The following is a 26,177-nucleotide window of genomic DNA, read 5'->3' as shown; positions in this document are numbered from 1 at the left end:
TCCGTTTTGTGCCTCTTCATGGCACGCTCTCGGCGGTTGAGTCCCTGCGTGTCGATGACACCGCTTCCCAAGTACTTTGTAAGTTGCCGTTATGTGCGCAGGTTGCGCGTAGCATTCACGATGTCTGAATTGGATCTTCCGAAGAACGCAATTGGCTATCTGCTAATCAGAGGCGCGCAATATATGCTTCTAAGATAACGTCAATACTTACGGTCTTTAGCTCCATCGTTTCGTGCAGTCTGTCGCAGCGCTTGCGAATCGAAATACTGCGGGTGGCTTGATTGAGAAGCAAAGTATCCAGGCGATGGCCGTTGGGAATTGGAGTAAGACTGCTGCTGAGGGGTGCTGTAAGATAAGGCTGTATATTGCTGCTTCAGGTCAATTACATCCGCTAGGATACATAAGTGTAGGAGCCGTTGCGATGACCGCTGGAGGACATTTCGATCGCAAACTCTTTCTACAACGACGAATACACGAGACAAAGTACGAAGATCTACCAAGTCGAGGATCATGATATGTTGCTAGACCGCCTCGACTTCACTGAAAGTCTGGAAGTGCCCCACACTCGTTCATTTTCCTGGCGTTATTGTCATGATGTGATTCGCTATCTCTGCATCACCTTGGCGCATGGCTTAGCCTTGCTGTGGTGTAGAACTCCTTTCCGCACTGACAACGAACATCATTGAGCCTCATGATCACGGTTGTTTAAAACGAGCCGGAGCGCAACTGCAATGCGCCGATGAGATTAGCAGCTCAAAACGGAGACTTGGGTAGAAAGTGTCTTCTACTCAGAACCACCCCAGCCTCGAAATGCTCCGGAAACGTGACAAACATCCGGTAGAAGTAGGGCTATCGTCATATTCCTCACCCGAAATCCACCAGCGCCAGCTCGAATATCGTATAGCGAGAGCGGAAAGCTCGCGACAGCTCCTAAATTGGCAGATAACATCAACAAACCTTTGCTGGACTCCACGGTATATGTTGAGAATCCGCCGACCTCCAGGATATTGGCTGACAACGAACAGCCTGCCATACCAGGTGTCACGCCCTTGGATAGGATCTAGTAAGCAAGATATCCGGCGAGCCAGCCGCGGACAAATCTAACATTGACAGCTACGAAAACAATTGGACCTTCACGCGAAGTCTGCTCTGCCGTAAATACGTCAAGGATGTCCCGCCTGAGGCCAGCGGTATTTGTTACGAGGATCCAGATCTCATGAAATTCGAGTTATTCCTCAATGCAGCCGCCGAGAGGAATGACCTGAGCTTCATCTCGATGGGCTTATCCACTTGGGATTGGGAAATTTTGGCTTCCAAAGGTGTTGCTTTACCTGATGTCCGATTGTAGTTCACTGCTGATTTTGGGCTCTAGATCGTCTTTTGTACACTTTCGGATTTGATTGGCTGGGTGTACTGCGGAATACACCGTCGGCCAATTCATCTCTCATGGACTTGAAATATAGCAAGGGTTGGGTCTGTAGCTCAAACATTCCATCACCCGTTGAAAAGGCTAGGGCGGGTTTTCCATCGTTCGTCGAACAACAGCCGTCGCTATCATTGTAAAAGTAAAAAATACGGATTGTCTGGCCACCTCCACACTGTGCCATAGACCTTGGACTTCTCATAACAAAGTCAACCATCGACGAACAGTCATACTGTTTAATGAGCTACACTCTCAGGATGATGGCTTACCATTCACGGCATGGATTTCTCCTGACGCGCCGGGATCCGATCTTTGGGACCTACCTGCCGATCACAATTGCCCTATGGATGATGAGGCTATGGCTATTCTTTTCATACAAAGATTTGTGGCTCGAATTTGGCAAGGTGTGTTCTCAAATCTCGAAAAGGTCATTGATGAATGTTCAAAACATATCATCTATTCGGTCTATCCCTCTCGATCTTGACGTCAACGCTCTCGAAAGTGTAGCACACAACACCTGGCGAGACATGGTGACATGGCACGTCCTCGAAAAGCTCATAGCAAGTGCCACTATGCGGTCACTCGTAATGACCCTGTTATATGACCGGTCTTAGCCCTTCGGCTTAGAATCTAGACGATGGCTTTGCACTCTAACAAGGGAGGCTTATACGCCATATTCATAGGTTGCCCAGCGCAAATCTGTCTCAGAGACAAGAGACCATGTGAGAGCCTTGATCCTGAAGCTCGCACTGACCAACGCAAGGAGTGAGGATCCGTTGCTCCGGATTCTCGAAGCCTTAGCATCTCTCGAAAGAGCCGTAGCGAAGGACTTTACATCGCGAGGACAGAGCATCACTGACTTGGTACGTTGGCAAGTTCGGCGAATCACTGTAAAGAACCTTTGATTGATGGCCTGACAAGGTCTACAACGCCCAGGCCGCTCAACGAGGTGCCTACGCCGCTCAACAAGAAAGTCGAGATCTAGGCCGAATTAGTTGGATCGCCTTCATCTCAGGGCCATTGATAGCTGTGTCGGTATGGCTCTGTCCTTACCGACAAATCCATCTTATCTCCTAATGATGAGATTAGGGGATCTTCGGGATGAATGTGGATGCTCATCAACAAGCCGCCTTCCATACGGTGGTACTTTGTCGCAGTCATTCCCTTCTCGGCTCTCGTACTTGCAGTAGCTTTTGTCTCCACAAGAGTAAATAAGCGTCGGCGTGCGAACAGTCAGGACAACAGGAAGGTTTTGAGGAAGAAGGAGAGATCATTTCAGCTGCCGAATTGCGAAAAAAAAGGATAGGTTTATCCAGGCTATATGTAGGATAGGCCGCGATGCTTCGGGTTCTTACCTAGTAACATAGGTACAACATTAAGAGCCAATAAATATACTTAATGCCGCGCCCATCTCAAGCTGCTGGTACCTGAATGTTTTCATCTTACACTCGCCGTTGTGGCGCCTGGTTATTTTGTCGTAGACCATCTTAAATCCAGGACCCGCTTTTGATACGTGTATCACAGCGGATTTTCCAAAGCTTCCTTTGCTTCACTTTCTCCACACCCCGATCAACATCACTTCCAGCCATTCGATCGTTACTCTCTTCTCTACCAATGATCATTTGTATCTGAGATTGATAGGCATCATGGCGGACAGGTTCCCTTCGCTGGAAGACTTCTCGGCTGGTAAGATCGCACCTCTCATCTGTGATTGCTCGTTGACTCTGTGCTGATATTGCTGCCTAGGTGATACTGGCCCAACAAGCAACGGAGCATCAGGTCACGATGGAGCTACAGCAGGGGATGACTTTTTAACACGCGAGCGAGCAGCGTTGGGAGATGATGCCGCCCAATTTACGTCTGCCGGTGATAACGCTGCCACTGTTGAAGATGGGGACGACGATTTGCTAGGAGGTGGAGGAAGCTATGGAGGGGCCCAGGCCGGGAGCGAGGAGATCACGGCGTTCGAGAGCTCCTTCCCGGCAATGGATACTCGGAATGAGGTAAGCTTGGTTGTTGGGCGTCTTTCAATAGACATTGAACTTAGCAGCTGATTAATCCATTCAGAATGTTGGACCTGGGGGCACAATCACCGGCTCAAGCCTTCCTTTCCAACCAGCCCAACCTCAGCCATCTTACGGAGGGTACGGGGCGCCAGCAGAAGAAGAGACGGAGCCCATACGGTGAGCTACCTTTTTACCGGTTTGTAGCCCAACATGGATAGTGTCACTAACTCCAGCATAGCCAATGGCGAGAACGTCGCGACCTTGCACTTGCCGAGCGAGAAAAGATTTCGGCGTCTAAGAAAGAGGATACCGTCAAAGCAGCTCGACAAGCGATTGATGACTTCTACGAAAACTACTCCCAAAAGACCGAGAAGACCGTCGCAAAGACACGCAAAGATGCCGAAGAGTTTCTGGCAAATCGAGAGGATACTTCTGCGGGGGGCACGAGCTGGGAGAGAATTGCTAAGTTGGTGGACTTGAGTGGAAAGGGCACAAAGGGTGGAGCGAGCGGAACAGGCAAAGAAAAGTTCAGGGAGATGTTGATTGACTTGAAGAAAGATGAGAAGGCTCCTGGAGCCACGGGCTACTGAGTGTGACTACTTCAGGGAGGCATTGATCATATGCGTTCTAGACTAGCTATGGCGTTCGAGGCCTGTATGATACCTGTGCATTTCTGGGTCGCAGCGATAGGAGATCAAGCTATGACAACACGTGTGAATAGAATCAATCATTTGTGTCAATTCATTAGGTGTTGGCCCAATGCTCTGCCGTTCAAGTTCTCGCATATTCTGACGAACTCGAGCCGAGCCCATCCCCCATAAATACAAGTAAAGTACTCTCCTGGATTTCCCACGCCTCGAGACATAAATCCAGTACGCCCATAATGGTAGTCAACTATAGTAAATGGGATGCCCTCGAGCTCTCCGACGACTCAGACATCGAAGTCCACCCCAACGTCGACAAACGATCCTTTATCCGGGCAAAGCAAAACCAAATACATCAGGCACGCTACCAACGACGGCACGAGATCAGTACCCTCAAATACGAGCGATTAGTCAATGATGGCATGCTCGAACGCATTGACACTCTACTGGCATCTCTCCGCAACCATGCTGCCCAAGCGCAGGGAGAGAACCCGGATGAGTTCATGATGCAAGCGTTGATGGAGTGTGCCAGGGACCCTGGGAATGACAAGCCGCCAGATCCACCGGAGGGTGTGCACTATAAGGAGGAGCAACCTCTGTACTCGCAGATGATTGCTGGCTTGGTGGATCAGGTGAAGAAAGAGGTCGGACCAGAGCCAGAAGACTGGTATAAGAGCTATGTGAAGGGCGTGGAGGGACATAAGCTGAAAGTGCAGAATCTACAGAAAGATCTGTTTGATCGGCTGGCGCAGCTGGAGAAGGAGGAGGCGAGCAAGATTACGAGTGACAGTATACACGAGGGTTTCAACACATCTTCTGTATCGAAAGAGCAAGAAAAACCGAAGCCAAAACCCAAGGCAGAGGCTGTGGAGGTGCTTAATCCAGGATCACTCAAGAAGAATCCGTTACGGCGGCTGGACAGTGAAGGCCAAACCTCAGGTGCCGATGCAGATGTGGACGAGCCTGGATCTATAGACGAAACGAAAGATGATGACCAGGACATCGAGCCTACGAAGCTTGGGAAGGAGTTCGCCAAAATCAAGATAGGCGGCTACAGGGAATGTCTAAAGTTCATATCCGAGCACCATGAAGTGGTTGCGGAACGGGAGACAGATGGGCTACTCATGGAGGCCTTCAATGCCCAAATGGATGGCAAGGCGGCCTACTCTAAACAGTGTGTTCACCAAGCACTGTTGCTGCAATACTGCAGATCACTAGGTAAAGACGGAGTGGGACTCTTCTTCAAACGGTGAGCGCCTTTGTATTCTCATTCATGCCTTCACTAATAGCTTGTAGGATCACGACACCTGGCCACAACGCCCAAAAAGTCTTCCTCGACGACGTCAACAATACCTACGCTCGTATCCGTACCCGTACTGCGGAATTGGCTAAAGAACGCGCCGCCAACCCCAAAGGCACCGAGACCGAAGTCGAGCAAATCCAACTGCACGCCGTAGAGCCTGGAACCGAAATCCACATCAACGTCCCCAAGCCCAACAGCACAGAAGACGTAGAGCAACAGGCTCGTATCATCTTTGAACGCTTCCCGCCAGGCCTGCAGAGGGCGTTGGAGAGTGGCAGTCTGGATCGGGTGAATGAGGTGCTGGGGAAGATGAGTGTGAGCGAGGCCGAGGAAGTAGTGGAGCAACTGGGTGAGGGAGGTATGCTAAGTTTGGAGGGGGGTGTTATCGATTCGACAACGGAGGAGGGGAGGGATAGGTTGAAGGAGCTAGAGAGGGAGGCGAGGGAGGGGAAGGAAATTGGGGAGCCTGGGGGTGTAGAGGAGGAGGCTGAGGCTGGCGCTGGCTTGAAGAAGTCGGAGGTGGGGGAGAGGGGAAGTGCGGATGAGGTGCCAATAGCTGATGTCGATTAGAGGTTTGCCGAGAGAAACTAGCTATGGATTGCTTTTCATTGCTATTCAGCTGTCCCATGTTTGAGGCTACGTCTTCCCACAGTGTGAACAAAACTTTGGGCCTACACCAGCAGAATGCGAATTTACATGTACATCAAATATGCATCTTGACTTGGAATGCTATACGACGGTTTGCTTTACTCAACATCGGAAGTCTTCGCCGCCCGGTTCAGTTCGTGCAGATCCATCACATCCACGGCACCATATCCTTCAATTCCGCAACCTCTCTCCTCAATCGGTCGACATTCTGCCTCAACTCGCCGATCACCGCATCCTTCTGCCGAACATTGTGCGCCTGGCTCGCTCGTTCCTCCTCAATCGTATGCCGCGCAATCTCACACCACCCAAGCGCTCGCTTCCCGTACGTAGACGTGACGAGCTCGTTGAAACGAGCCACGTCGCTCTCCCACATCTGGGCTCCCCCGGGGCCGGTGTACTGGTTTTGCCGGATGCGGAGTTGCATCTGAGCGAGGGCACAGTTCAATGAGTGTTCGTGGGGTTGGAGCGGCGTTTCGTCCAAGTTTTGTCGCTGGTTGCATCCTATGAAAGCACCAAGAGTAGAGGGGAAAGGAGCATCGGCGACAGGGATAGCAGCAGCATACCCAGAATTTGGTGGAGCGCTGGTTTTGACTCTTCTTGTATCAGACCTTTGCCTGGAGTTACAGGCACGCAAAGCACGAGCAGCTGCAGGACTTTCAGGAGCTCGGTCTTCGTCATCGAAAATATCAGGATCTGTCTTGGCAGGCTGTTGCCGCAGCCAGCCTGGAGCGGGGGCGTTGGCCATGCAAGGTGTGTCTGTAGTCAGATCCTTCAGCGCTGGCAATTACTGGAGGGCAACAAGCGGCGATACGTACAGACCTAGTGCTGAGTGGTAAATGGCAGCGGTGGGATGAGAAGGTAGCAGAGCGAGGACTGATATAGCAACGCTGGCGGAAGTCTGTATGGTCAAGAAGGCAACCAAACGCTGATTGCAATCAGGCGAACTTCTGCGAATCTTTCGGGCGGATAGTTCATGCCAATTGGGCAGTCTCTAAATCCAACGAAAACGATGAACCCACACTCCAAACATGACAGCACATTTCATTCTAGAGATGGAGACCGGAACGAAAGCAATTGATTCCATCGCTAGGCAACCTCGTCCGGTGTAATAACGTATGTGTGCCTCAGCGACTACCCACAAACTCAAGTCCCGTTGCGTGCTGAGTGTCGTCCATAAGGAACCGCAGACTATCCGAGTCCTAGGAATCTACCCTTTTCCCAGGATCTTCCTCAGACTAGTCACTGCCTCAGAAGAATTACTATCCTCAGCATCTTTGGTGTGAGCAGCGGATTCGAAATCAGCATCAGGCAAATCACGACCCTCATAAATATTCACCTCGTGCTCATCGAGAACCTGAGGTCCCTTTCCCTTCAAACTCGCCTTGCAATTTGGACATAGCGTGTCGTTCCACTCGAGGATGCGGTTGGTGAGCTCCAAAATTACGTTCTTCTTCTTTCACCCTTGAAGTAGCTCGATCTCAATGGCCTTCTCGGTTCTCTCGCACTGCCCTATTTTATTTGGTAGCATCCTGGGTCGGCCTAGATATGACGAGCATCCCTTGTTAGGTAAAGTCTCCGAAAGACTCACACAAATTGGGGATGGGCATCGAGGCTCCGTCCTTTGAAGGGGGGTCATTCAAAGCGGTAGAAGTATGGATATCTACCATGCTTTGGAATAGATTGCTATAATAGTCAGTATTAATCCTCCTTAATTCGAGGGTAGTAGACATGAGACAATGCATACACTATGGCTGCTGATAGTTCGAAAATTTGCGACAGGATGGCAGTAGACGGATGGTGTGGTGCAGGGTGTTGGTAACCAGTTCGAAGTTGTTGCAATTTCATAATCTTTTGAACCTCATACTTTTCGGAGGTCTGACCACGCTGGGCAGGTCATTGAAACGTCCGGATAGAATTCTCATTCAATTGGGTATCTTGGGGAAAATACGAAAACAATGAGCCCGGACTCCACTCATGGTGGCAGCCCGTCCGACCCCACGTTCCCGCCATTGAGCTGTACAATATCTGGCTTTGATGCCGCGATTTCTGGCTGAGGCTTGGCTTCTCCCAGTGTGCCAATAGGATCAGCAGAAGGCGGAGGTAGAGGGGCCTTCGTACGCTTAGGCTTGACGAGGAGAAGGATAAACATGCCGATGACGAGAAGAAATAGTAGAAAAAGGATCTTGCGTTTGGTATACGTCTTCTGATAGCCGGTGGCCTACAAAAACAAGATCAGCACGGCGGGCAGAATTTCGGGAAAGACAGAAACATACCACATTCAGCTCCTTGTCTGCTGCCTTGACATTGACGGACATGTTCTCAATATTGTAGTCTATCCGGTCGAGCATCGTCCCTTGGTCAATGACCATCCCTTGCAATTCCTTGAAGATATCTGCAAGTTCGATGATTCCCTGCGCGATATCCTCAATCTCTCGTTCTCGTTGGGCAATTGCAACATCATTTGTCTTTAGGCGCTTCATGGATGTCTGCTGGAGAGTCGACTGGGAAAATGATTTGTCTGTCTCGGACTCCATCATAGACGGGTCTGTGTAGGGATTCTGGGAAGGCGCAGAAGTACGGTCAAATGTGAGACCGCCGAGAGTACGCAACTCTTAAACAATATTAGCACATATGCCCGCAGAACTTCTTCACGTTGCTCACTTTTGAGATAACTGCTCTGCTTCTTTCTGAAACCTGCACTGACTTCTTGTACCCGGCTGGCCAACGAGATCTGAATATTTCTTGCCATAGTTTCATCGGCTGCGCTCACACCTCCCTGGTGCCTAGCGTCCCTGACCATCATCTCAATCCTCTGAATAGCCTTTTGACAGTCATGGAAGCCTCGCGTGATTTCCTGAGTTATCCGCTCAATTGCGATCTCCTCCTGCTTCTTCACATCCTCGTCGTCGAAGCCTGGCAGCACGTGCTTTTGATGCAACTTCTCCAAGTCCGTAGACTTCTTTGCTATCGTGCCCAGCAAATCCGTGACCTCTTCTTGGATATCGACCCACCTGGGCGGCAACAGGTCCATCTCAATGACTGCATCTCCATCATCTTCAAAGGCACCAGCGGACATGAGCCCGCGGCGTTCCTCGGACTCATATCCAGAGGTGGAGAAGCCATTGGCAGAAGGTCCAATGGTCTTGCGCTTCTTGGCCGGATGATGAGCATATGACTGTCGGTAGGAGATGTATCTACACCCTCAAATCAGCTTCAGAAGCATGATGAGCGTATTGAGAGCTCAGGGGCTGAGAATGTAGGACCTACAAATTGGTCCTGTCTCTCCATACACCAGACATGGTAGTAAAGCAGCCCCTGCAGCTTCAGGATCGTGATCTTCAACAGCCGGTTCTTGCACTATTACCTCCCATAGCTCAAGTATTTTTTAACTGATTGTCTGCTGAATGTGAGGTGAAAGTTGTCTTTCGACAGCGGAAGCCCTTCCGCATGAAAGGCTTGGCACCGAGGCACCAACCTAAGGGCTCCGTAGTTCAGCCTTGTGGGGAGAGATCAACGGCTGCCGCTGTGAACCCTCACACGGAAACCTGACACAAATTCCCAAATCCCTCGAACACCTGCTGCCTTCTCTATACCGTTTCCCCGAATATTCTCTGCAACTATCTGTGACTGTACAAAACACAGGCTACTTTTGAATTTGAAGCTCTCGTCTATCAGCTATTGCAACCAACATGGTATAGTGCACTGCTCCCCGCTCTTCCCAGACCCCGCGTTTGGTGGTGGTTCCCCCCAGACGAGGCGCAAAGATAAGCTGAACACTGACTGCTACTATGATACAGGCGGACTCACTCACCGAAGAGCAAGTCTCTGAGTTTAAGGAAGCATTCTCCCTCTTCGTGAGTACTCACTCCTGGACTTTACTACACGAGGCTGACAGGTCTTGGCGATTAGGACAAAGATGGCGATGGTGAGTTATGCCAGGGCTACTCAAGACATAACTCGGGACTGCCGAGAGGACAACAGCGCTGGGATATACGCGTCTTGTCCTGCCAGTACTGACCGTGGACCGAAACAGGCGTCATCACGAGCAAAGAATTGGGCACGGTAATGCGATCCCTGGGTCAGAACCCAAGCGAGTCTGAATTACAGGACATGATCAACGAGGTGGATGCGGACAATAATGGGACGATTGACTTCCCAGGTACGGGGTTCCCACGTTTGGCCGTTGCCCTGGCTGACCTGCTGCCAATGCAGAGTTCCTGACGATGATGGCTCGCAAGATGAAGGATACGGACTCAGAGGAAGAGATCCGAGAAGCTTTCAAGGTGTTCGATCGCGACAACAACGGCTTCATCTCCGCCGCTGAGCTGCGCCATGTCATGACATCGATCGGGGAGAAGTTGACTGATGATGAGGTTGACGAGATGATTCGGGAGGCAGATCAAGATGGAGACGGAAGGATTGACTGTAAGTTACCTGCTCTAAGGTGCCAGCGGCTCAGATACTCATCATGACTAGACAACGAGTTCGTCCAGCTTATGATGCAGAAGTAGGCGGAACGAGGCGTGGGACCAGGCTTGGCGATTCTTGGCCGAAACGACCTTCTAACCTGTACGACATTTTCTGACTCGGCAATGGGGAGGAAGGCTTGCATGACGAATTTGAAGGTGACCTGTAGCTCCAATTTTGATGAGTGCTGCCATCTTGCTGGTTCTTATGGAGCATCATCCGCATCTACAATTTCCTCCAGCAGACTCGTCTCAATAATCCTCTTCTATTTTCTTTACATTTCACTCTCTCGAACTAGCGGCCGATTTGCTCACGGCCGATAACCGTGCCCAGTCCCGAAGTCATTGCTACCTCAATAGCCTCTCTCATTCTTTGAGTACACTATTGATGCCAGCCGTCTATGTCCTCGGCCGTCCAGAGCTTGCGCTTGTAGTCTACGAAGGGGTGCTTCGGAGATTTATTGCTACTCACCAACCTGGAACGTCTCCAAGTCCTATGTTGATAGGCTTTCATAATGCTACCGTTGTCTCTGTGTAGCGTGGGGACAATTAGGATATGGGTCTGGGCACGGCCGTACTCTAATGCACCAGATATACGTGTCGAAGAAACAATGCATATAGCATAGTGATCTGTTGTTTTTCTTGGCCAGTATCCGAAAGTATCCTGATAGGGCTGGGCCTTTTCCATTTGCTCTGTATTTTTCGTAAAATACGCTTTCCGTGGTGCACGTCATGTCGTATTGCGTATTATTGACAATTTGGCCGACTATTCTGGTCGCTGTTGAACATATACCTTCTGTCCACAGAGCAACAAAATCTTGACAAATTACGATGTACGAGTGCGGCTGATGGAAGTCAGGCTTATACATGATGCGCAGCTCTAAGCTGCTTCTCCAGCGACTCAGCAGAGCCCCGGCAGCGAGCAGCGCCCAAGCCCATACCTTCACTTTTCGCGCCAATGCTCTGCCTCTCCCACTTCAATGGAAATGTTACACGACTTCCGCAGTAGGAAAACCCAGCGTTACAAAGCACGTTGAGTCATTCATTTCTGGCCATCCTAGCCTGCTCGCCGCTCACAATCGTCGCACAACCACACATAATGTCCGATCATTCACTACTACGCAAGCATATTCAAGAGAGGGGAGGCATGCGGAGCGGAAGCCTGAACCGAACCCTCTTGTCCATCAGGTGGAGGACACACCAACGAAGGCAGTAAGCGAGGAAGCTACAAAAACGGTAGAGGAGGAGGAGCTGGACCATGAACAAGTAGAGCGTGGATTCGGGCGGTCAGAGAAGGCGAGTCAAGCATCCCAGGTCAACCTCAGTGCACGCCTCTCGAAAGACCCCAAAGACCAAGGCAAAGGGGCGGGACTTAAAGAAACTTGGAGGTTGATCAAGATCGCACGGCCAGAAGCTGGAGTTCTCGGATGGGCATTCCTCTTCCTTATAGTATCGTCTTCAATTTCCATGACTATACCATTCTCAATTGGCAAATTTCTGGACGTTGCAACGAAGGCAGAGGATGGAGGCAATACGCTGTACGGCTTCGACCTGTCAACCCTCTACTTAGCCTTGGGTGGTATCCTGATTGTTGGCGCTGGAGCGAACTACGGCCGTATCATAATCCTTCGGATAGTGGGAGAACGTATTGTGTCCCGATTACGGTCTCAGCTTTTCCGAAGAACTTTCGCACAGAACGCGGAGTTTTTCGATGCCAATCGGGTGGGAGATCTTATATCGCGTCTCAGCTCTGACACCGTCATTGTTGGAAAGAGCATTACTCAAAACCTGTCGGATGGACTACGGTCTCTGGTCAGCGGAGTCGCCGGATTAACACTCATGGCCTATGTCAGTCTCAAGCTTACGAGTGTCCTGGCCATCTGCTTTCCACCCGTAGCTATTGGGACGTTCTTCTATGGCCGAGCTATAAGGAATCTCAGCCGCAAGATACAGAAGAATCTGGGGACCCTGACCAAGATCGCCGAAGAAAGACTAGGAAACGTAAGGACAAGTCAAGCGTTCGCTGGTGAGATCTTGGAGGTTGCAAGGTACAATAAACAGGTGAAGAGGATATTCAATTTGGGGATAACAGAAGCTTTCATTTCAGCTACATACTTCAGCGCGACAGGTCTCGCTGGCAATATGACTATACTTGCTTTACTCTATATCGGAGGCGGAATGGTGCAATCCGGTGCCATCAGTATAGGGGAGCTGACATCCTTCCTCATGTACACCGCATATGCTGGATCGAGTCTTTTCGGGCTGTCGGGCTTTTGGTCTGAGCTCATGAAAGGAGTTGGAGCCGCAAGCAGGTTGTTTGAGCTGCAGGACAGAAAGCCAACCATTTCGCCAACCGTGGGTTTACCCGTTTACACTGCCCGGGGAGCCATCCGGTTCGAAAACCTGTCCTTCAGCTACCCCACCCGGCCGGCAGTCGACATATTCAAGAATCTAGACTTCGAGATCCCACAAGGCTCCAATGTCGCAGTCGTTGGACCATCCGGTGGCGGAAAGTCAACAATAGCCTCACTCCTCCTCCGATTCTATACGCCTACTCAGGGCTCCATCAAAATCGATGGCGTCGATCTGTCTACCATGAACGTCAAAGCTTTAAGACGGAAAATTGGAGTCGTGTCTCAAGAGCCTGTGCTTTTCTCTGGAACGATTGCGGATAATATCTCTTATGCAAAACCTAACGCCACTCGCAAAGAGATAATTGAAGCTGCTCGAAAGGCCAATTGCCGATTCATTGAAGACTTTCCCGATGGCCTTGACACTTCTGTGGGTCCGAGAGGGGCAATGTTGTCAGGTGGACAAAAACAGCGAATAGCAATTGCAAGAGCTCTGGTAAAGAACCCGGACATCCTGATCCTAGACGAAGGTAAATTTCAATCTTGACCCCAAAAATGCCCCTTATGCTGACCTCCCTCAGCAACATCCGCCCTAGACGCAGAATCCGAGACCCTAGTCAACCAAGCCCTCGCTGCCCTCCTCAAAGGCAACAACACCACCATCTCCATCGCCCATCGCCTGTCAACCATTAAGCGCTCCGACAGCATCATCGTGCTTTCTTCCGACGGCAAAGTAGCACAGCAAGGTTCTTATGCTGAGCTCAGCCAGGATCGTCATGGGGCCTTTACCAAGCTGATGGAGTGGCAGATGAGCGGCGGAGAGACAAAGGGGGAGCCGGAAGTTACGAAAGAGGTGGAACCAGAGGCGAAGGAGACGATGAGCGAATACGATGATGTTGTCGAGGGGCTGTCAGAGGAGAGCGAAGTAGAAGAGGACGAGGCGGCTTTGAAGCCGAAGAGAGGCGACGAGGCGGGGCCGGAGACGGTCTTGGACAAGTCTCGTAAGGGGGAGATGTGATTGCATGTACAGCTGGCAGCTGAGCTGCTTTCGGATATTGTAGGCATAATCCCGCGGAGTCGATCGCATTGCCGTCGGCGTTGATCATCCCGGGGTCAGGGAGCAAGGAATGAAGACTTGCGGAGAGATATCACCCCCCTCGCGGTGTTTTTGGGATGGTCATAGATAGACGGGAAAGCATATCTTATCAAATCCCCTCAATAGGAGTATTCCATTCATCTACACCCGTCAGATAGCTTGGACGCCGTGCAAATGCTGACGCCACCAAATGCCATGCTCGCTGCCAGCTGTGTCTCCGACGAAGCTCCCTACGCCACTAGATGAGAGTAGATCATATCACGCCACCAGAAAACTCAGCAAGCTCCCCACTGTCAATCCGCCTACGAGCATCAATCCCATGAAGCCGCCCGCAGCCTCCCTCTCGTCCACGTCCACCCACTCGCCTGCACCCATCATACACGTAGAGCCGAGATACCCGTTACTTAACCCAAACAAAAACTGCACAACGACTAGATAAAACGCATCACTCGCTAGAGCCGCACCCTCGCCCTGGATATTGCAGAGCAGATACAGTGGTATGAACACAAACCTCGCCACGCTCATCAACAAAAGCGTTCGCGGCCAGAGCACGAGGCTTAAGCGCGGGATGGCCGTGATGAGGCGACCCAGCAGGTCGCCCGTGTTCCAGAAGAGGAAGGCGAGCGGTATGAAGCACGCCGGTTGGAGTATCCGGGGTGCGGTGTCGGCGGGGCGCACGCTGACGATCTGCTGCGTGAAGACGGGGAAGAACATGGTGATGGCGAACGTGAGGAACACGGCGCTGGAAAGGTAGCGCAGCTTTTTGAAGAGGGTCCACAGGCCCACGACTTTGCGGGAGGCGTGCTCCGGCGCCTCGGCGCCTCGATCGGGCGTGCTGGCGTCCATGGCGTCATCGGGGTGCCTCCGCAACAGCAGCATGAATGCGAGGAGCGCAGCTACCGAGACGGCGGTGGCCGTGAGGAAGTACGCGAAGGCTGATTTGCCGCTCTCCTGAGGTACCGTCGCGCCGTCCCGTCCGTCGTCGTACGTGGGCGCGGAGACCGATAGCACGGAGACTATCTGCGCTATACAAGGCAGCACGCCCGCGACCGCTTGCCCGGTCATGATGGCCTGCGTGTATTCCGCCATGCCGAACCCGGCGACGTAAGCGAAGACGCCGTTTTGGCAGAACCCGGTGGCTAAGCTGGCTGTGAAGACGATGGCCATGAGGAAGCCGAAGTATGCGCCCGGTGACACACCTCTGAACAGGACGGTTGAAAGAGCGAGGAGCGTGAAGCTGACGATGTTGAGGACGAGGGAAAGGATGATACGGTTCGGGTAGTTGGCGCCTTTTTGTAGCTTGGTCAGGAGGAGCATGGAGACGAGGTTCGTGACCGTAGAGACGGAGATCAGGGCGGGAGAGAAGGTGGAGAGGAGGGCGTGGGAGGAGCGGAAGCGATGCTGGAAGTAGGGGGAGGCGGCGAGGAACATGTTCCTGCGTGCTCCTGGTCAGACTAGGTGGGCCGGGGTTGGCAAGTGGAAATTACTCACCATGCCCATAGCATAGAGACTCCGAGCAGGAGGAAGATGCCGTATTCAAGCCACGAGAAGCGTGGCTTACGCGCTCTTCGGGGCTCGTTGCTATCGGAATCATCGTCGAGAGGCTCGTAGGCGGGCGAACGCCGCTGCTTGAGGGCGTTGCGGATACGCTCCATTATGGACGGGATGTGCTAGAAGCTTGGACGAGGTCTGATTATCATGGCGGATCTGAGGATATCTTGACCTGGATAGATGAGAGCTGCTGACTATTTTATTGTTGGATCGTGACGCTGCAACGGCGCGAATGATGCCAGTTTGGCGCTACTTTCTTTTAGCTGGAGACAGTATAATGCCGTCGGAGAACGTAAGACGGACACTCCTTTGCATCACTGGTTCTGATCCTTAGTCACGGTTCTCATATTCAGTGATACGGTCACACTCCAACGCAGCCTTAGCACGCTGGATACACGCTTGAATTATTTTGAATAGACAAGTATCGGAGGTGACTACTCTCCTGGTCAGCCAGCCAGGAAGCCGCATACCACCTCTCGAGCACTATGGTATTCCCAACGCTCCGCAATTCCTGGCCAGAGCTTGGTTCCTAAGCTAAGTAGAGCCATGATCATATCCAAATCTTCCTGACTTTCCGATGTCTTCCGGGTCACAGCCATTAACTCCCTCAACATGTGGTGCAGCCACAGGACATTGGTCATTGGCACATACTCCTTCCACATTTGACTTATAGTGACCCCCGGCTTCTTCTCCTTTTTCACTATGTCTCGCATGATGCGATACACATCGTACTGCCTCTGAGCGTCGGGGTCATCATCGATCTGCCGGAAGATAGACTCATCTATAGCGGTTGCCAGCACGTCGCCGGATTCGAGGGTAAGGCGGGATTGAGTATAGTCGATCAATGTTACCTCGCGCTTGGACAATCTGGGGATGCCGTTCTCGGTGGTCAGATCCAATGGTTCATCGCGTATCTTGATGCATACATTTCCCGGATGCAAGTCACGATGCTCGAATTCTGCCTGCGCTTCGCCGCGCATCAACGCCTCTGCAATTCCCCAGAACATATCCGATGTTTCTTGAACCGAGTAGAGCTTTTTTTCCAAACGTGCGGTGCACAGCATGGAATCAACGTCCTGTCCGGCGTCCGTCATCTCCATCAGAAGCCATAGTTGGTTTTTTGACGGATATTCATCGCTCATGTGCGTTCCGTACCATGTATCGTTAGGATGCAGGTTCTTTGCCCATGACTCATGAGCCTTCCCAATCTGATCTGGCACATAGCCTTTAACAACGTGGGCGCTTCGAAACTGAACAAATCCGTGAATGTCGCTCATAGCAAACAGCATTTTGACTTCCGTCGCTGCGTCTTTGATCAGAGTCTGATTGTGGTACGGACGAGATCCACTTCCTTTGCTGGGCTTAAGTGGCATGAGCTTCCAGACGCTATATTGGCCCGGCTCATCGTTCAGCTCCATCTTCAGCACCGTAGCGAAGCTTCCTTGGCCAATTTTGCTAAGCTTGACCCCTTTCTCCCATCCTTTGCAGAACTTTCGGAAGTCTACGACCTCGTTTTTCACAAAGTCAATGGACGTAAGTTCTGAGATCTCCGTCGGCTGATGGCTCTTTACCGTCCGTTCTATACACTCGTCAGCATTGTTCCCCATGCTCACTGGTCGATTCAATAGCTCACCCGTTGGCTTTGTGCCAAACCAGGCCTTCCTTCTCGGTCTGTTCTCCTTGTCTACTCTCGAAGTCAGTGATCCCTTACTCTAGCAAACAGCCACGTCTAAGACTTACTGTCATCCTGATCTGCAGTCTCAGCGGCCTGCTCTCCTTCAGGTGCGGCATTCGGTTCAAGTAACGGCTCATTATGGCTGTTGGGTGTAGGGGCAAGGACCCGCGCAATTGCATTCGTATCTACTCCTGTCAGCCAACCCATAGGTCCAATAGAGAGGTAAGAGGTCTTTTGTACCTGGCTTAGACGGACTGATGGACAGGTCGAGGAAGATGGAAGCAAGGTCGCGACCCTTCTTCTTTCCATACGTCTTGCCTTTTGCTACCATCTTCTTTGCCGCATCGCGGTACTCTATGCCCCGAGTCAGTTTTTTATGTATAGATATATATTCGGTGTGCTCAGTGTCGAAGCACTCACTCTTGAACCCGGCGCCGGCCATTCTTTCTTCCAGTTGATGGGGCAATCGGTGATAAGGTAGACGGACTTATGTCCGGACTCTTACTCAAGAGATGCATGGTGGAGGGAGCTATAGACTAGCTTCCGTGCTAAGCGAGGCAGTGAAGTCTTGGCGTTTCATAGGTGTCTGATTGTATCTATTGGGGTATTTTGGAACTATCTACCTTATACTTAAGGGGTTTAATTTTTTTTTTTTTTTTTTTTTTTTTTTTTTTTTTTTTTTTGGGTTTTATTTTTTTTTTTTTTTAGGGGGGGGGGGGGTTTTTTTTCCCAATCCTTCCCCCTTCTTTTTCCCCCTCCTAGCGGTTACTCCCGGCCACAAGGAAAGGTATACAGTTCCAAGGTCATCAGTCCTCGTCCTACACTCTGCTCTCTTTATACGCCATTTATCCCGGGGCTTTCGTCCTATCCGTTCCTCCACATTTCTTCCAACATGGCGCCATACTCGGAAGAACCCTTTTCCCCAAATCTCTTCCATCTTTTGGATATACACGCTCTCAGTGTAGGACACCAGAGTCCTCTGTTCTGATCTGGCTCGTCTGTTGATCTTCCGCTTCGAAAGCCCGGTGCCGAATAAAGTGTTGAGTCGATGTCTGCAGATTCGGGCAATTTCATTTTTCCCAATGGGCACCCCACGCTTTCTCAGTTTGTATAGCAGGTGCAAACCCCATGTCCACCGGAACCGAGGAACATCTTCTACCGTTGAAGCCTCCCTGGACCTTCTCGATTTTCTACGAGATTTCATGATATGTTGAAAGCCCCAAGCAACGATTGCATGCCGTGCCGCGGTTGTGAATAGGGTGTTGAATAAGCGTTGAGGATCGCGGTTCGCAGACTTCTCTGGCGACACAGCCCCCTCGATTAATGTCTGACCACCATGACCAGAAAACAGTAGCCGTTTTGGAAGGGCAGCCTTAGCTGCGGGGCTTGAATACCAATCCACCAGCCAAAGCGCCAGATTCTCAAACTCCGTCAAGCGCCCGGCCATGCCCAGGCGTCGCAGGATCTCTCTCCAAGCTATGATAGGCACGAAGTTGCCGGATTGCATAGTCATCCGTGACGCTTGGATTAGGATTGCCAACTCCTGTGTTCCGTCCGCACCACGCCCAACCTGTCTCCTCGAAAGCCAGCATACACGCAGGTGCCTGCTAGATCTGGCGCTGACCGGTATGCCCAATCGCTTCAATTCCTCTAGCGTCGCCAGCACCTTCTTTCGCCTCCCAAGCGTGATTTGACAGCGAAGAATCAAGTTCATCCGTACCATTTGCAGTTCTTTCACCTCACAGCCGGCGGTGAGCACAGCAAGTGTTCGCTCAATCTTCATCAGGTCGTTCTCCTCGCAGTACTGGGCGAGTAATCGTTCCTGAAGGTCGACATCTCCAAATGTATCCGGGTGAAGGTCACAGTCCACGACGGACTTCAAGATTCCTCGCTTGTTCTCCATGGCTAAACTACGGACAAGAGTGCAAAACACAGTACTGTCAAGAGATATTCCAGCACTTTTAAGACGATCAGTATGATGACAGATGGCGCCAGGATCGCAGTTATCTCTGACAGCGATCTCCCTCAAAGAAAGAGGTCCAATTGTTTCTGCGGCCACGATTTGCAAACCACTGATGACGGTGTCAACGGAGAAAAGCCGCGTAGCGAAAAGCCTAGCGCAGAAGCTGTCGCTCAAATGTTTTGGACCAACTCCATGAACTTCACCAAGCTGTCGATTCAAGATTTCACGACTGATGGCCGTGTCCCTTCGGACAAAGTTTTCGGCCACACTCGAGATCCCGACTTTGGCTTCACTCAGCGCTCTGACGATTTTTTCAAGCCGAGGTCCGTCACCAATGTAAGCGAGATGGTCGAGCAAGGGTTTGATGTCAGTGAATATCGTAGGAAAGTCCCTGGCGTCATAAAGAAGGTCATTCCACTTGAGAACTTCGTCGTACATTTGCGACTTGCATAGATGCCAAATAACGGTCCTGTACATCCCGGGTATGGGATGATCCCTGTACAAGCCTTGAAAGTGCCCGGAGCTACCCCAGTCAAGGGACAGCTTGAATATCCTTTTGTAATCTCCAAGCGAAGGGGGGAAATCATTTCTGAGCTTCAAATGCCAACGGTATGCTGAATCCGGGTCCTTTTTCAGTACAACGGAGACAATGCCATAGTACATCCCCGGCCAAGATCTCCCCGTAGACCGCTTTAGACTTACAGCATAGGTGACAATATCTTCGAGTAACCTAGAATCGTAAAAGCCTGCCCGAATAAAAAGGTCCCAAAGCTGGTTTGCTACATTTCCCAGTGTCGGTAGTCGCAGGTCCCGTCGAAAGATCTCCATGTATACCGCTACCGTACCTTCGGCGCCATGATGTCGTTTCCGAAAGACAATCAGCTCCAGCCATAGTTCCCAATCCCGAGCGTGTGACGGGTCGTCGACCAGGCGCGGACCGTGGACAGCCGGCGCTTCAAGATTCGACTCGTACTGATACTGCTCCAATGTCACCAAGCGACTCCTCCAGCTCTCGGTGTCCCTTTTGGCCTCGATGGGCAGACGCGATTGGATGCTCGAGCTGAGATTGCCGCTGCGAAGATCGTGTTGGGTCCCCGGGAGTATCGGGAGATCCGGCTGGACTGTCGATCGGGAAAGCCCCGCCCCCTCGACGCCGTCGAATATTTGAGCTTCGGGCAAGCGTGCGCACGCTTTTGGTACATCGGGCCAATTGCGTTCAATGGCTCCCTCGGCGTGTCTATCGGCCTTGGTCACGGATGGGAGCCTCCGGATCTGGATAGTCCTGGATTCGGATCCTGGAGGCTGCCCTCTTCCGTTCTTTTTGGTTGCATATCTCCTCGACTGTCCCTGAGTGGGAGTCGGGGGGGAGTAGCGCTGGCAAAAGCCGTCGCCATTTGAGTGCACGGCACTACGTGTTACAGACCCGGCAGGAGGGCTTGCCAGAAGTCTCTGCAGCGCCAGACGCATTAATCTGTTCTGGCGTTAATATTATGTAGGGGCATTGGAAAGCTGATCCAGGACGAAGTCGCGAAACATTAAGGTAGCTTTAGTGCTAAGCTAACAAAAATGAGACACGGCAAGGCGGCTCCGCTAGTCCTCAATTGAGTAAGGCGTCATCTAGCAAACTCTCGAGAGAATGATTGAAACACCTTGACATCCCCCGCTATTTTTCACCATCTTCCCCCTCGATTCACATAGTTCGAAGTGATTCAACTCTCTCTATCTCTTTCCAAATCCCACGTCATATATACCTTATCTCCCACACGTCTGAGGATGGGATTCCCGATATCTAAATATTCAGGGACGAGATTGCAAGACGAGTAGTAGCATAAGGGCCGCAGCCAGGAAACTTTCACCTTCTTGGACAGGCACGGATCTAGCACGTCTATGTACAGATGAATTAATGTGAATTATGGCAAGTAGACATTCGATGTTCTAAGGGTATAGTCGTGTTAAACAACCATGACTCCAACGCTGTCCCTTTCTATAATACCCCCAATGAATACGCCTCATAGCCCCCACTCGAGAAGCCAATCCGGTCTCACGTCCGGCGCAGGCTGCGTGACCTCGCATTTGTTCTTAGTAGTCAAGTATGCTCCAGCGTTGCTGTATTGTAGGTAGCGACCGTATTTAATAGTCTGCTTGATGACGTCTTCTGAGATGCCCGCGGGATCCTGCGGGATCCATATGACGGGCGCTGGCTCTCTGGTCACTGGATCCTGAAAGGCAGCTTTGAGCTCCGCGTCTCGCTCATCAGGGGACAAGTCCGTCAATTCATCAGGGTAGCCGGCGAGTGCTGCTGCTAGCTGGTCAGCAACTTCCTGTCGCCTCGACCTGACGATCGGCTCGGCGACATAAGCATGCATCTCTGTGACCCTTGCTGCAGTCTCCTTTTTCAACCTTGACAGTGCTTTCCTCGCGTTGGCTGCTGTTGCAGACATGCTTTTCATTTGGACACGACTCGCTCTCTTCTTCGTCGGATCGTCCACACTGCCGTCTAGTGTACCTACTAGATTCAATTCCGATAATTCAATACCGTCGCTATCACCGCTTTCCTGACGCGAGGGTTCGTTGTCATCATGTATGAGAAATCGCTCTCTTTCGGCGTCGACAGCCGAATCTTCCAGAGCGACTGGTAGGAATTCGTAAAGAGGCCGCAGGTGCTGTTCCATTAAAAAGTGAAATACAGCGGTCAAGACCAAGACGACTATCATGATGATGGCTTGAGACGAACATGCGTATTTGTTCTCCGTGTCTCTGACCAACAAGAACAAGCCGATGAGGGCAATCTCCAGTACATAGATACCGGTGAACAGCTGCGAAACCGCATTGTTGAAAAGTAACCCATGCGTATCAACTTTGTTCCTTTGAACGTAGTAGTAGTTGTGTCGGTAAGCCACCCAGAATAGCGAGAACGTGATTGACACGAAGACGAGCATGAGAGGAGATATAATGCAGTATATCAAGCCTGTAAGGTTTGTCAGCTCACCATATTGATGACGTCTGATCCAGAATGAGATTTGAACGGGTAATTATCTCGAGGACATACCAATGACGGCAAAGTTCGTAGTCAGCGAGTACACGTTACCCCACATCTGCGTTCAGGTTAGCGGCGGAGATTCGAGAGCGTTTTGAGGCTCGGACCCTACCTGATGTGGGATGGTCGTTTGGAGCCACGCTTCCTCCCGGGGAGTCTGCGTGAACCACGGCCAGATAACCGTGATGTACAGGATGCGCAAGTACTGGAACAGAACACTCCCGCTGAAGCCTAGGGATTGAACGATAAGGTAATTGAAAAAGTAATTTGCCGATTTGGGAAGGTCGTTGGCCAGAATTGTGGGAATGTTACGGGGATCCTTGACGATCTGGGGAATGACATTGGCGATGCCGGAAGAGATTGCGGTGACTAGCACAAGCTCGATGAAGAGGAAGGTGAAATAGAAGTCTTGCGTGACAACCTCACGCTTACTACGCGTAGGTGTGCCTACCAAAACTGCCAATTTTCGTAACAATGCCGGTACGACAAGTTGAACCAACAAAGCAAGTAGGATAGACGTAAGAGGGCCTAGCGCAAGTCAGCTACCTGGTATTGAGCGGGCTTGGACCGCGAGGGCTAGTGCAAAAAGGGTTCTCGCTTCGTCCAAACCTTTGGCGGTGGGTATCTCTTGAGATTGAACGATTTTACACTCAATCCTGGATCGACTAGATGAGCCGACCCATGAGGAAAATGTGTATCCTGGATTGAGATGAAAAAAAGCCCCTTTAACGAGGATATCCACCGCGAAAGACATGAATGCAACGGTAACAAGCTGTTACGCCAGGCCCTGGGGTTCAGTTGCTGAGCGACTTACCTGATATCAGACTTATAACCCAGGATGGCCATGATTGGAGCCAGTAGAGCCAGGAAACGGTAGACCGGAGAGTATCAAGCTGAGATATGGACGCAAGGACAGTGGTCGGTATACCCCACAGAAACAACATTGCTGCAAATAAGACGAGGGCAATGCCAGTCCTGACGAAACGTCCAAGAGAAGTCACGCCCATATTACGCCAAATGATTTCGTGTGGGGCGACTTCAAGGAAACGAGGAGACATCCGACCGGCCCTGTTGTGACTGACCAGACTGCAAGCCATATGTGCAGACATTTGTCTGTCGAACTGTATGAACGCAGAGTTCTGTTTCTTGAATTGCTCCTCGTCATCCAGCTTCAGCAGGAGTTCTTCGATTAGAACAGTCAAGCGAGCAATCTCTGCGCGCAGCCAGGCAATTTTCGGTACCACCAACTTCTCGCCAGAGGCCCAGATTTGAAAGGACGAGGCGGGCTTCCAGTTACCGTCTTTTCCCCGGATAAGAGAGATTTTGGAGGCAGTCGAAGGCTTCAAGTACTTGCGCCATAGCTGTGCTTTCTCGTGGCAATCCGTCTCGTAGGCGGTGGAGATACTTTGCCCGTCATGCTCAGTGTGTGCTTCATTTTCGTCATCAGGCGCGAGCGATTCTTGGGAAGTGTTTTCTGCGTTTCTCTTCGAAGCCGTAACATCTCCACTCTTTCGATGCTTCTTGTTGACATGTCGTAGAATTTTCAGCTCTTCTTTCTCCAGAGCGTGACGAAGACTTCGACGACGAGCTACCAAGGTTCTCAGAGACCCGTAGTCTCGATTAACCCAGGCAGTCAACCTGCTATGGTCGTCGTTGTCCACAAAGACATCGTAGAGTGCTTCCAATGCCTCTTTGCTTCGATACTCGTTTGGTATGTTTGTGATGAGAACCGTTCTGGCTGAGGCCTTGAGTCTGTGCTCCGGAGATGTGAGGAATCGCTGCCGGACGTCGATGAAATTCAGCTTTTCACGGTAGATTCGATAAAGTGTCCAGGAGATGGCCAGAGCTGCGCAGACAAGGTGTGCCCAGTATCTATTTGTCTGGGTTGGAGCAACGTTCTGCCAGGACAGTGTGTCAAGGCCAGTGACGTTGGCTGCCACGGACTCTCCACCCACTTCGAAGATACCGTTGTCTTTCCCTCCGTGGTAGTTGATCGGGAGCAGTACCGTCACAATTATGACCATCAACGGCACAAATATGATGATCATCGCCCGGAGCAGTCGAATAAAGAAGTAGCCATCCAATCCGCACTTCGCCTTGAGCTCTTCGTCCCCTATGTTGAAGATCCTGCGGATCCACTTGATCGGATTCGCGGGTACGGCTTCTACTCGTAGTCTGCCTTGTACGAGATATGTCTTTGGTTGACTGCAAGCGCCTCAGCCAAGGTGGCTCGGGACAATGGGAATGATACTCACTATATCCTACGCCCTATGGCCGAACTCTTGAGCAAGAAGAATCCCGAAATTTCGAATGCGAAGAGACCCAGACTGACTGCAATATTGAGCACAAAAGCCTTGACTGCGATCCCTTGCTTATTCTGGCCCACTCCTGCTTGGCCGCTGAGGAAGTCCAAGAAAGGTTCATCGCCGCTCGAATTGCTGCTATTGGCCATGATTATTGTTGTCCCTTGTCCCTTAGGGGGGAAATTTACCGCCGCATGAACGGCATTCACAGTCGCAACGGCAGACACTCGATATGCAAGCCCTACGCGACAATATGTCCGATGTCTTAAGAATGAGTGATAAATTGTTACTTTAGGAATTACTGAGCTAAGAAATCAAGCAGGTTTGAGCTAAATCAAGGCTTTTTTTTTTTTTTTTTTTTTTTTTTTTTTTTCTTTTTTTCTTCCTCCCCCCCCCCCTGTGGGGGGGTTTTTGTTAGGATCCCCCCCCTTTTTTTTTTTTTTTTTTTTTTTTTTTTTTTTTTTTTTTTTTTCTCTTTTTTTTTTTTTTTTTTAATTATTATAATTTTTTTTTTTTTTTTTTTTTTTTTTTTTTTTTTAATTAGGTTTATTAATTAATTAATTATTTTTTTTTTGGGGGGTGGTTTTTTTTTTTAAAATTGTTTTTTTTTTTTTTTTTTTAAAAAAACTTCTCCTACCTCAGCTATCCGATAACCGCCCAACTGTAATAAATCCAATTTTTTCTACCACAATATACTATAACACTCTACCACCCTATTATAATATATTAAAAAAGCGCTATATCTACTCTTTAGACTCCACTATAGTCCCTCTACTATAAAATCGTTTCACATAGTTCCCTTTACGATATAGAAAGATGTTATATATAGTATAGCCACCTCTAATTCTAGAAGAACTTTCTCTATTTCTACTTATTTCTTTATTAAAACCTCTATCCTTAATATCTATACGACACTATATATACGTTCTACTATCTTTTATATCTTATTAGTTATAATTATCTTATAATAACTTAAGAAGAGTAATAATTATGGGCGAAGATGGAATTTTTTAATTAGATACTCTATCCTTTATTAAATCTATTATTACTTATTTTAGAAAACTCTAATACTTCTAACGCTTCTTTTCTATAAATTTATAGAGTTTAAAAGTATTAGAGAGACTCTCGTTAAGATATTAAGTGAATAGAGATATTTAAGTTCGATTATAAGCTCGCTAAAAAGTATATATAGCTATTAATATATTAAATTAATTAATCTCTTTTATATATAAGTCATAATAGAAGAATATTCTTAAAATATCGAAATTCTTTTATTAAACGTTATTTCTATTCTCCTTAAAAGTAGGTAAAATAATACGATTATTAATATTTATTCTATTAAAACGCTTTCTCTTTTTAATAATAATATTATTAATCTCTCTAATATCGTAGGCAGTGATAAGGGTCAAAATAAGATTATTATTCTATTAAGCTACTATAAGAATATTATTTTAAATTACTATAATAAGAACTTTATACGAAATATTCTTAATAAAAATCTATTTTATCTCTATAAGTAATTTCGAAAGATTTATTTAATTTAACTTTATAGTTTTATATATAATAATTCTTAAAGTCTTTAACTTTCTAATAAGCTTTAATTCGATAAAATAGTTATTTATAAAGAGAATAGAGTTAGAGGATAGTATATTAATAGCTAATTTAAATACTATAGCTAATATTTCTCCGAGATCTTTAACTTTTAATCTAC

At 49.6% G+C, this 26,177-nt stretch overlaps 11 protein-coding genes across 11 annotated transcripts; 5 read left to right on the top strand and 6 right to left on the bottom strand.

Moving 5' to 3' along the window:
- Positions 1-810: 810 nt before the first annotated feature.
- On the top strand, positions 811-2,500 carry HO173_011142 (uncharacterized protein; the record flags this gene model as incomplete). The annotated part of the gene is made up of 5 exons (XM_037313024.1): positions 811-898; positions 943-1,063; positions 1,114-1,336; positions 2,107-2,286; positions 2,345-2,500. The coding sequence occupies 5 exons, from the start codon at positions 811-813 to the stop codon at positions 2,498-2,500; spliced, it is 768 nt and encodes a 255-aa protein (XP_037160073.1).
- Positions 2,501-3,069: 569 nt separating this feature from the next.
- HO173_011141 (uncharacterized protein) lies at positions 3,070-4,019 on the top strand (the record flags this gene model as incomplete). Its single annotated transcript, XM_037313023.1, has 4 exons — positions 3,070-3,109; positions 3,170-3,426; positions 3,491-3,606; positions 3,668-4,019. 4 exons carry the CDS (start codon positions 3,070-3,072, stop codon positions 4,017-4,019), a joined length of 765 nt encoding a protein of 254 aa, XP_037160072.1.
- Positions 4,020-4,312: 293 nt separating this feature from the next.
- On the top strand, positions 4,313-5,946 carry HO173_011140 (uncharacterized protein; the record flags this gene model as incomplete). Its single annotated transcript, XM_037313022.1, has 2 exons — positions 4,313-5,322; positions 5,370-5,946. 2 exons carry the CDS (start codon positions 4,313-4,315, stop codon positions 5,944-5,946), a joined length of 1,587 nt encoding a protein of 528 aa, XP_037160071.1.
- Positions 5,947-6,172: 226 nt separating this feature from the next.
- HO173_011139 (uncharacterized protein) lies at positions 6,173-6,769 on the bottom strand (the record flags this gene model as incomplete). The annotated part of the gene is made up of 1 exon (XM_037313021.1): positions 6,173-6,769. One exon carries the CDS (start codon positions 6,767-6,769, stop codon positions 6,173-6,175), a length of 597 nt encoding a protein of 198 aa, XP_037160070.1.
- Positions 6,770-7,996: 1,227 nt separating this feature from the next.
- Positions 7,997-9,323, bottom strand: HO173_011138 (uncharacterized protein; the record flags this gene model as incomplete). The annotated part of the gene is made up of 4 exons (XM_037313020.1): positions 7,997-8,242; positions 8,298-8,635; positions 8,686-9,218; positions 9,292-9,323. The coding sequence occupies 4 exons, from the start codon at positions 9,321-9,323 to the stop codon at positions 7,997-7,999; spliced, it is 1,149 nt and encodes a 382-aa protein (XP_037160069.1).
- A 390-nt stretch (positions 9,324-9,713) lies between these two features.
- On the top strand, positions 9,714-10,535 carry HO173_011137 (uncharacterized protein; the record flags this gene model as incomplete). Its single annotated transcript, XM_037313019.1, has 6 exons — positions 9,714-9,716; positions 9,822-9,878; positions 9,934-9,949; positions 10,058-10,183; positions 10,237-10,449; positions 10,501-10,535. The coding sequence occupies 6 exons, from the start codon at positions 9,714-9,716 to the stop codon at positions 10,533-10,535; spliced, it is 450 nt and encodes a 149-aa protein (XP_037160068.1).
- A 337-nt stretch (positions 10,536-10,872) lies between these two features.
- HO173_011136 (uncharacterized protein) lies at positions 10,873-11,178 on the bottom strand (the record flags this gene model as incomplete). The annotated part of the gene is made up of 1 exon (XM_037313018.1): positions 10,873-11,178. The coding sequence occupies one exon, from the start codon at positions 11,176-11,178 to the stop codon at positions 10,873-10,875; it is 306 nt and encodes a 101-aa protein (XP_037160067.1).
- Positions 11,179-11,357: 179 nt separating this feature from the next.
- On the top strand, positions 11,358-13,859 carry HO173_011135 (uncharacterized protein; the record flags this gene model as incomplete). The annotated part of the gene is made up of 2 exons (XM_037313017.1): positions 11,358-13,371; positions 13,423-13,859. The coding sequence occupies 2 exons, from the start codon at positions 11,358-11,360 to the stop codon at positions 13,857-13,859; spliced, it is 2,451 nt and encodes an 816-aa protein (XP_037160066.1).
- A 336-nt stretch (positions 13,860-14,195) lies between these two features.
- Positions 14,196-15,592, bottom strand: HO173_011134 (uncharacterized protein; the record flags this gene model as incomplete). Its single annotated transcript, XM_037313016.1, has 2 exons — positions 14,196-15,372; positions 15,429-15,592. The coding sequence occupies 2 exons, from the start codon at positions 15,590-15,592 to the stop codon at positions 14,196-14,198; spliced, it is 1,341 nt and encodes a 446-aa protein (XP_037160065.1).
- Positions 15,593-15,934: 342 nt separating this feature from the next.
- Positions 15,935-20,593, bottom strand: HO173_011133 (uncharacterized protein; the record flags this gene model as incomplete). Its single annotated transcript, XM_037313015.1, has 4 exons — positions 15,935-17,172; positions 17,229-17,348; positions 17,404-17,515; positions 17,957-20,593. 4 exons carry the CDS (start codon positions 20,591-20,593, stop codon positions 15,935-15,937), a joined length of 4,107 nt encoding a protein of 1,368 aa, XP_037160064.1.
- A 542-nt stretch (positions 20,594-21,135) lies between these two features.
- HO173_011132 (uncharacterized protein) lies at positions 21,136-24,615 on the bottom strand (the record flags this gene model as incomplete). The annotated part of the gene is made up of 5 exons (XM_037313014.1): positions 21,136-22,094; positions 22,176-22,221; positions 22,276-22,691; positions 22,978-24,368; positions 24,419-24,615. 5 exons carry the CDS (start codon positions 24,613-24,615, stop codon positions 21,136-21,138), a joined length of 3,009 nt encoding a protein of 1,002 aa, XP_037160063.1.
- Between the last annotated feature and the right edge of the window lie 1,562 nt (positions 24,616-26,177).

The sequence above is a fragment of the Letharia columbiana genome (assembly GCF_014066305.1).
Source record: "Letharia columbiana isolate WasteWater2 chromosome Unknown Sc0000057_s0, whole genome shotgun sequence".
NCBI lineage: Eukaryota > Fungi > Ascomycota > Lecanoromycetes > Lecanorales > Parmeliaceae > Letharia > Letharia columbiana.
Note: the sequence above shows the minus strand (reverse complement) of the source record. Positions and strands in the feature narration are given on the sequence as shown.